At 40.4% G+C, this 9,136-nt stretch overlaps 1 protein-coding gene across 2 annotated transcripts in view; it reads left to right on the top strand.

Annotated features, from left to right (window-relative positions):
* CLIP4 (CAP-Gly domain containing linker protein family member 4) overlaps positions 1-9,136 on the top strand; it is a 55,925-nt gene that overhangs the window by 24,554 nt on the left and 22,235 nt on the right. For both annotated transcript variants that reach the window (XM_015566349.1, XM_015566348.1), the window contains 2 exons: positions 3,157-3,393; positions 6,358-6,493. In XM_015566349.1, the coding sequence (XP_015421835.1) occupies positions 3,157-3,393; positions 6,358-6,493 (373 nt within the window). The remainder of the gene's footprint in view (positions 1-3,156; positions 3,394-6,357; positions 6,494-9,136) is intronic.

The following is a 9,136-nucleotide window of genomic DNA, read 5'->3' as shown; positions in this document are numbered from 1 at the left end:
AGCCCTTGGATCATGCTCTGATAACCACTCTTTCAGAAAAAAAAAGGAATTCTGTAATTAACCATGAACAAGCCTTCTTAGTTAGCATGACATAATCATTGTTATTTGTTTTAATGTTTTTCCTAATAGAAGTTTTAGTTGTTAAATTTTATAGGAATTAACATAAGTGTGTGACTTACTCTAGAAAGGTGAAGATTTAACAAAAATATGAAATGAAATAATCATTGTAAATATAGCTTACAACTTATCAGTATAGGTATTTATGTTAAAAAATTTCCATCTCTTTTTTCTTTTTATTAAATCTATTGGGGTGACATTGGTTAGTAGGGATTAAATAAATTTCAAGTGTACATTTCTATGATACATGATCTTCACATTGCATGGGCCTGGGGAGGTTGGCTGGCCAGGGGGAGGTAGGCTGTGGGAGCACACTAACCACCAGGGGGCAGCTCCTTCATTGAGTGTCTGCCCCCCGGTGGTCAGTGTGTGTCATAGCTACCAGCCAGTTGTCGGTCATCTGGTCGTCTGGTTGTAACAGTTGCTTAGGCTTAGCTTAAGCAAGCCTAATAAGATATTAATATATATATCAGTATGTTATTAATATAGTCATATACATATCTTCATTATATTTTGTATTTTTTCTTTGAGACCTGGGATTGAAATAGCCCATTAGGATCCCAGAAATGTGATAACATGTCTTCTTATGATATTTTTGTTACTGGACGGGGACTGGACCCAGAGCAGGTCTTCTTTGGGCCCCTGCGTGTGGGTTCTTGATTTCGTGTAGGAAAGATTCACAGTACGAGTTCAGGTAATTTTCAGAGGTTGTTTATTAAAGCTGGGGACAGTGAAACAAAGGAAGGGCTTAAGGTGGAAGAAGCAACAGGAGAGAGGAAGAGATATAGGGGGCCTTGGAGACCGGGTGAGGGGGTGAGCCTGGGACGAGCTGCCGCTGCCCATTGCTCCCATGGTTGCAACTCTCATGGGATCCCTTAGAGCAGTGGTTCTCCACCTTCCTAATGCTGCGGCCCTTTAATACAGTTCCTCATGTTGTGGTGACCCCCAACCATAAAATTATTTTCATTGCTACTTCATAACTGTAATTTTGCTACTGTTCTGAATCGTAATGTAAATATCTGATATGCAGGATGTATTTTCATTGTTACAAATTGAACATAATTAAAGCATATTGATTAATCACAAAAACAATATGTAATTATATGTGCGTTTTCCGATGGTCTTAGGCCCAAAGGGGTCGCGACCCACAGGTTGAGAACCACTGCCTTAGAGAAATAGAACAGAGAGACAAGGCGTGGGGGTACTCTAGCGAGAGTGCACCATGGGTCCTTTGTCTGTCTTCAGCCTTTGGGATTCTTAGGGGAGGACTCAGGGAAAGGACTTAATAGAATATTCATTAGCTTTCCAGGGGCCCTTCAATATGTTGAGTCATCAAAACGTGTGTATAGGGGGAAAGGTTTATTTTCTGGTTCGTTTTATTTTTAAAGAACATCATTGAAGAGGGACCAGGACCGAGGCTGGTCTGCCCTGGGACGGTCTGGAATGTGTGAACCTTTTGCTGCTAAGTGTTCTCGGTTAGGGAAGGTAACACCTTGTGATTTGTTAGCTTCCTATAAATTTCTCAAACTGTTTGGCCTTGTTTAATTATTTTGTCCCAGTTTCCCTTATTCCACTTGTCAAGGAAGGTCCCTAGCTTCTTACTATCCTGCCACATTTTTACTTTGGACCAAACTGACTCAAATTTTAAACAAAAAAAAAATGGTTCTTGTAAACTTATCTTCACCACATGAAGATAATTATCAGTAAAGAAGAAATGGGAAAAAAGTTTCTTAGTAAAAGAATCTTGATTCCTCATGTTAAAAGATTACAATCTGGAATGCCTCTCATGAGCTCTAAGTTTTGAGTTGGGAACATAGGAAAGATCACTCGTTTGAGGACAGCATAGACTGGAGGAGAAACCTGAGAGAGGTGGCCTACACATGGATTATAAAGTCACCTCCGCCAGTGGTCATGGTAGTGACTTTGAGCAAGTCATTAATCTCTCCTAGTCTAATTTTCCTCATTCGCAAGCTAGAAATGTAAGAACTATTTTTACTTGGTTAGTTGGTGTTTGTCTCTCCTACTACAAATTCTCCTACATGAACGGGCGAGGATAAAGGGTTTTCATTCCATGAGCACCACGCAAATGCTAGGGGGCTGGTAGCTGTCCAGTTTCCTCTTGCTGCAGGGCAAGTCCCAGGCACAGTCTCTCCTTCAGAGTGAGAACAGAGCTGTTTTCTTGATTCAGAGCCCAGATCTGAAAAGTGTGGAAACTGTGTGTAGCTTCCATTCCTGGAATCTGAGTCACCCCAGGAGTGGGCTGGAGGGGCTGAGGTCACAGAGCCGAGGTGGTGGCTGTGGGGCGGGGGCGGGAGGCTCAGGTCTGGGGTTGGGAAGCCAGTCACCCGTGGCTCCTGTCTCCACACCCGCCTTCTCAGCCTGTGCTGCCGGCTGCTGTGACTCGCCTCAGCACTTGCTCTTCCTGAGGCTGGAATGCTTTCCTCACCGCCAGCTTACGTGCTGCCCGCTTAGGGCCTCTGCGTCAGCGCTTCTTAGCAACGAGGCCTCCCTGCTACCCTGCACAGGTAGCCCCTCTGCCCCTGTGTCCTCTTCCCTGCGCCACCACGTTCTACCATTAACACCTCACGTATTTCCCTTGTTTGACTGTTTATAGTCTGTCTCTCCCAATAGAATGTGCTCTTGGAGGGCAGGACGTTTTGTGTCCTTCATGTTGTACCTTTAGCCCTTGGAATGGTGCCTGGCATATCGTAGATGTTAAATTTATTTTTAAAATATATATATTTGCCCTAACTGGTTTGGCTCATTGGATAGAGCGTCGGCCTGCGGACTGAAGGGTTCCAGGTTCGATTCCAGTCAAGGGCATGTACCTGGGTTGCGGGCACATCCCCAGTAGGAGGTGTGCAGGTGGCAGCTGATCAATGTTTCTCCATCGATGTTTTGAACTGAGATCTCCTGGTTCATAGGTTGACGCTCAACCACGAGCCATACTGGCTGGGCGAAATATTAATTTTTTTTTTAAAATATGACTTTGTAGAGCTCCAAGTAGTTGTGAAGTGAAAATTCTCTCTTTATTTGCAGAACGACAAAGGAGAGATGCCCGCCGATGTGGTTCCAGACCCAGTGGAAATGCCGTTGGAAATGGCCGATGCTGCGGCTACTGCCAAGGAAATCAAGCAGATGCTGCTGGACGCGGTGCCCCTGCTGTGCGATGTCTCCAAGCCCGTGCCCCCAAGTTCCGATCGTGCCGCTGGCAAGGCAGTACTGACCTCAGCCGGCCTGAAGTTGGGGGACCGGGTGGTCATTGCAGGACAGAAGGTAAAGTAACGAAGTACAGTGTCTACAGCTGTGCCTAAGGTCACTGTGCCCGCGGTCTGGGTGCCAAGGCTGCGTCCCGTGTGGTCAGTTTTGAGTCTTTGGCAAAAATTCAATATGTAGGTAGGAAAATATTTAATGGAAAATGTGAAACTGAAATGCCCATTTACCATAAAGCATGACTTAAGAATATAAACTATTTGAACTGAGTAATGAAGACATTTTACTTGGATGGGAAACGAGTGACTCATGGAGCTGCTGAGTGAATGGAGGACAGACCCCTGCCCTCCTCAGTGATGTTTCCCCCAGGCTACTTCACAGAGACGGGGGCGGGGCCTCACCATTCATGGTGTCTGGCCTTGAGACCCCACAGACAGTGAAATCTCAGATAGAATTGTAACCTGGTAATAAAAGTGAATGTGGAAAAGAGGACCCACCCCATTGAAGACACCCCAGAGCCCGGAGTCCTCACGGCATTCACTGTTGCCCTATGGCTTTTTGTTTTTGCTTTTTTAGAATTTTGGAATTTTAGAATTCTTCCCTTCTCCCCCACTCACTCTCATTTTCCTCTCCTCCATCCATCCATTTGTTCCAGCACCATTTTTTCTTTATTGATTAAGGTATTACATATGTGTCCTTATCCCCCAATTGCTTCTCCACCCCCTACCCATGTCCTCACCCCCCTGGTGTCTGTGTCCATTGGGTAGGCTTATATGCATGCATACAAGTCCTGTGGTGTATCTCTTCCTGTTACCCCCGCCCTCCTTTGCCTGCCTTCTGAGGTTTGATGGTCTGATCGATGCTTCTTTGTCTCTGGACCAGCACCATCTTTGAAAAGACTATATTATTCTTTCTCTCGAGTTGCCTTTGCTTCTGTGTCAATTGACCGTATATGTGTGGACATATTTTCTGGGTCCTGTTTTGCTCCATTGATCTAATGGCTCTCCTTTCTTTAGTGCCACACTGTCAGATTGCTGTAGCTTTATAGCAAGTCTCGCCATCAGATATTTTTAGATCTTCAATATTTTCTTTTTTTAGTTCCTTCGCCTTTCCATGGACATTTTAGAATCAGCTTATAGATTTTTATAAAAAATCCTGCTGGGATTTCAAATGGATCTGTGTTAAACATAGATCAGGTTGCGGAGGAGTGACATCTTAAAAATGTCAAGTCTGTCCATCACAAATACACTATATTTCTCTATCTAATAGGCCTTTGGTTTATTTCATCAGTTTTGTAGTTTTCAGCATATAGATATTGCACATACTTTGTTAGACTTATACCTAAGCTTTTCATGATCTTTGGTGTTGTAAATGGTGGTGTTTTGAAATTTTATTTTTCAGTTGGTTATTACTAGCATATAGAAATACAGTTCGTTTTTGTATGACCATGTATCCTGTAACCTTGCTAAATTTACTGGTTCTATTGGCCTACTTTCCTGTGTGGATTCTTTGAGGTAGCCTATGAAAGCAGTCATGCTGCCTTGGAATAGAGACAGTCTTACTTCTTTCCAATCTGTATGCCTTTTTTATTTCTCACCGATTTCGTTGCCTGGGATGAATAGAAATGGTGAGAGCCAACATCCTTGCCCTGTTCCCAGCACTCAGTCTTTCATTATTAGGTATGAACTTGTTCGCTGTAGACTTTGTGAAGATGCCTTTAGTTAAGGAAGTTGCTATCTATTCCTAGTTTGCTGAGAGTTTTTTAAAAAATTAATATTATCATGAAATGATGTTGAAATTGCTACAGCTTTTTAAAAATATATCAAAAGGACAAGCTTGCCTTCACCCTTTCATCTGTGGACATGATGAATTATATTCTCAAATGTGGAACTAGCCTTTCATTCTCATGATAACCCTCACGTAGTCATGATGCACCATCCTTCCTGTATATTGCTGGCTTTAATGTGCTCTTGTTTTGTGAGGATTCTTGTGTCTGTGTTTCCGAGGGATATTGGTCTGTAGCTTTTTGTAATGTCTTTGGCTGGTTTTGGTATCAAGGTAATTAATGTTGGCTTCATAAACTGAGTTGGGAGCTGGTCCATCTATTTTTATGTTCTAGAAGAGTTTATATAGAACTGGTATTATTTTTCCTGAAGTTCTGTGGTAGAATGCACCAGTGAGTCCTCTTGGGTCTGGAAATTTTGTTTTTGAAGATTTAAAACTACAAATTCAATAGAGGTGTGAGCTTTGACAGTTTGTATCTTTTAAGGAACTAGAACATTTCATCTTATTTGTCAAATGTATAGGCATAGAATTATTCATAGTATTTTCTTACTATTCTTTACATGATCGGGGGGGAAAAATAATAATGTCCCTCTTTCACTTGAAATGTTTGTAATTTGTGTCTTCTTTTTATCCCCTTTGGTCTCCAACTGAAAGTTTATTAATCTTATTTATTCTTCAGAAGAACCAGCTTTTGGTTTCGTTGATTTTTCTCTTTTGTTTTTCTGTTCTTAATCACTTCCCTGTATTTTTTCCTTCCTTTGGCTTGCTTTAGGTCTTCACTTTCCAGTTTCTTAACGTGGAAGTTTATAACATTGATTTGAGACCTTTCCTAATGCAAGCATTTTAATATTATAAATTACCTTCTTAGTACTGCTTTTGCTGCATCCCATATGTTTTGATATGTTGTGTTATTCTCATTCAATTCAAAATATTTTCTAATTTCCCTGTGACTTTCTGTCACCATGGAAATTTAAAAGTACATTCTTTAATTTCCAAATATTTGAAGATTTTCCATATATCTTTCTGTTAGTGATTTTTGATTTTTGAAGCTCAGTTGTTAGGTGCATATAGATTTAGGACTCATGTCTTCTTGGTGAATTGACTCATTTATCACTACTTACTATCTCTTTTTATCCCTGGTAATTTCCTTGTTCTGAAGTCTACTTTGAGAGAATGTTCTTTTTTAAACATATAGAGTTACTAGTCATACTCAAAAGTTACTCTCATTTACATTTTCTTTAGGTTGGAACATTAAGATTTTGTGGAACAACTGAATTTGCAAGTGGGCACTGGGCTGGCATTGAGTTGGATGAACCAGAAGGGAAAAACAATGGAAGTGTTGGGAGAGTCCAGTACTTTAAATGTGCCCCCAAATATGGTAAGGAAGAGCCTATCTAACGTAATGATAATTAAGTTAAAATACTCAAATTTTTACTCCTTTATTGTGTGAAAATAAAACTCTCTGTCTCCCTGCCCCCCACTCCCATTGCTTATTAATAACTGAAGGGGCTGCTTTTTTCTTGCTGAGAGCAGCCCAGGGACTGGGAGACGTGCTCACAGGAGACCCAGCCCCTCGGATCTCCTAAACTCCTGCCTGTGCTGGTATCACGACTGCGGGGAGGACTTTGTTATCAAGGAATTACAGAGCCTGGAGGTTGGAAACTTGGCAGATTGGAAAGCAAATGAGCCCAACTTTATTTCCGGACTCCTGAGCTGGGACATTTCTCTTTCTGAGAAATGATTGTTTAATTCATATTCTCTTTCTCCTGCGCACACACACGTGTGCACACACTCATGCACACACGCACACACGTACCCTTGACACATTGATTTCAATTTGACACTTACTATGTTGTAAGTATTTTTCCTTGCTATGAGGTATTCTTCTAGAATATTCATTTCCCTGGCTGCACCGTATTTCATCTTAGAGCCCCATCGGGAGGCAATATGGTGAATTGCTGAGGAGTGTGGGCTTTGGAGTCTGAGTGTGTGGGTGTGAATCAGCTTCTCTACCTACCAGCTGTGTGACCCTTTTTCTCTTCTTGTGCCTCAATTTATCTTCTATGAAATGGGAATAACAATACCCCAAGGACTCATATGAGGATTAAATGTGTTGATGAATATATAAAGCACCTAGCATAGTGCTTGATTCCCTGTAAACACTCAAAACAGGTTAGCTACTTGCTAGCTGTTACAAATTATCCAAATGACCCGTTTCCTTCTGTCATACATTTATGATGGAGCCTCATTTGCTTGGTCTATTATTTTTTTTTGTTCAAAAAATGCTCATTGTGTAAGATTTGAAAAACATAAAAAAGGAAAAAGAAGAAAATCATCTGTATATTTTTTCTGTTTAACTTTGTAACAAAATTTGGATTATATATACTTATATATTCTGTACTTTTACTTGACAGCCAATATAATTTCCCCAAATTTTTAAATATTGTGATTTTTGTGTCTCCATTTTCTTTTTTTTTCTAATTTGATGGGTGAAAATTTCTGTCTGAATTCATATTTCTCTGATTGTGGAGAAATAAAACCCTTAAATATTTTATTGTAGTATATGTATTTTGTATGTTATCTTGACAGCAAGAGATATTCATATTATTTGTCCACTAACATTTTGGGATATTAGTGTTGTTGTTTTTTTAAGCCAGTAAGAGTTTTTAAAAATACAAATATATATTTAGGATATGAAGCCCTTAATGTTTCTTACAGACATCTTGTTCAGTTTGTGATTTGCCCTTGAACTTCATTTGCAGTGTTTTTGAACATATAGTTTTATGTAGTTAAAAGGTTTTTGCCTTTAAAACTTCTTACATTGCTTTTAAGCTTAGATAGATCTTCCTAATATAATCATTAGTTATATGTTATATGTTTTATTCTTTTGAATGTTTTAATTTTTTTTAATTACATTACTTAAACAACTGGGAATTTATATGGCTAGTTGTGAGAGATTAAGAATTTAATTTTAATTTTCCTCTATTAGCTAATTTTGGCACCTGTCAAGCAGACCAAGGGCAAGATCAAAACCATTAGCAACACACATGGCAGATGTCAATCAGATGGCTGGGAAGTGCTTATGTTGTAACAGATGCATGTGGGCTCCCCAGACTCATCAGCCGAAGGAGAGGCATGCTTGCTTAGGACAAAGCTGGGTCCCCCCAGGAACCTTGCCTCTGTCTTCCTTTACAAACTTGCAGGCAAGTTGGGGGGAAGAATCATGTGTTGGGTTATGCAAAAGAATGGGAGTAACCGTCCTGCTGAGCCAGCTTGGTGTTCTGAGCCCAGGCAGTTTCCAAAACGGGTTATAGCAGTAAACTAGAAATTGCTTTGGCTCTTGAAATCTATTTTTTTCCTCACAATATGCAAGTGTGACCTCGAAATCTTTGGGCACACCCCCTCAGTAACATTGTATACGTTTATATTCCCAGAGATAAAATAATTTCCCCCCCAATTCTTGGCAACACAGAATGTGATCGTCATCAAGGGCTAATGTGTGTGTGTGTGTGTGTGTGTGTGTGTGTGTATGTGTGTAAGAATAGAATAGAAAGTCAAGGAAATTGGGAAGGTGGGAGACAGCAGAACACTGTGGCTAAATCAAAGAAGTAGGAAAATCAGGGAACAGCATTGTAGAGTCCATAGGAGGAAAGAGTCGAGCGTGTGTGTGTGTGTGTGTGTGTGTGTGTCAAAGAATAGAATAGAAAGTCAAGGAAAATTGGGAAGGTGGGAGACAGAGCAGAACATTGTGGATAAATCAAAGAAGTAGGAAAATCAGGGTACAGCATTGTAGAGTCCCTGGGAGGAAAGAGTCGAGATCAGCAGCAAAGGATCACAGTTGACACGTGTTACACTTGTGAGCTAGTACAAAGCACTCACTTTTTGTAGAATCTTGAACAGTTCTACAATTTTATTTTAAAACAAGTTGGTTCTAATATATTACATTTTACTCAAGATGTCTGGTAGGTTATAAACACTCAATGGAAGCATATAATACACATATTAGGACTTTATTTTCTTT

This window comes from Myotis davidii, unplaced genomic scaffold, assembly GCF_000327345.1.
Source record: "Myotis davidii unplaced genomic scaffold, ASM32734v1 scaffold238, whole genome shotgun sequence".
Taxonomy (NCBI): domain Eukaryota; kingdom Metazoa; phylum Chordata; class Mammalia; order Chiroptera; family Vespertilionidae; genus Myotis; species Myotis davidii.
Note: the sequence above shows the minus strand (reverse complement) of the source record. Positions and strands in the feature narration are given on the sequence as shown.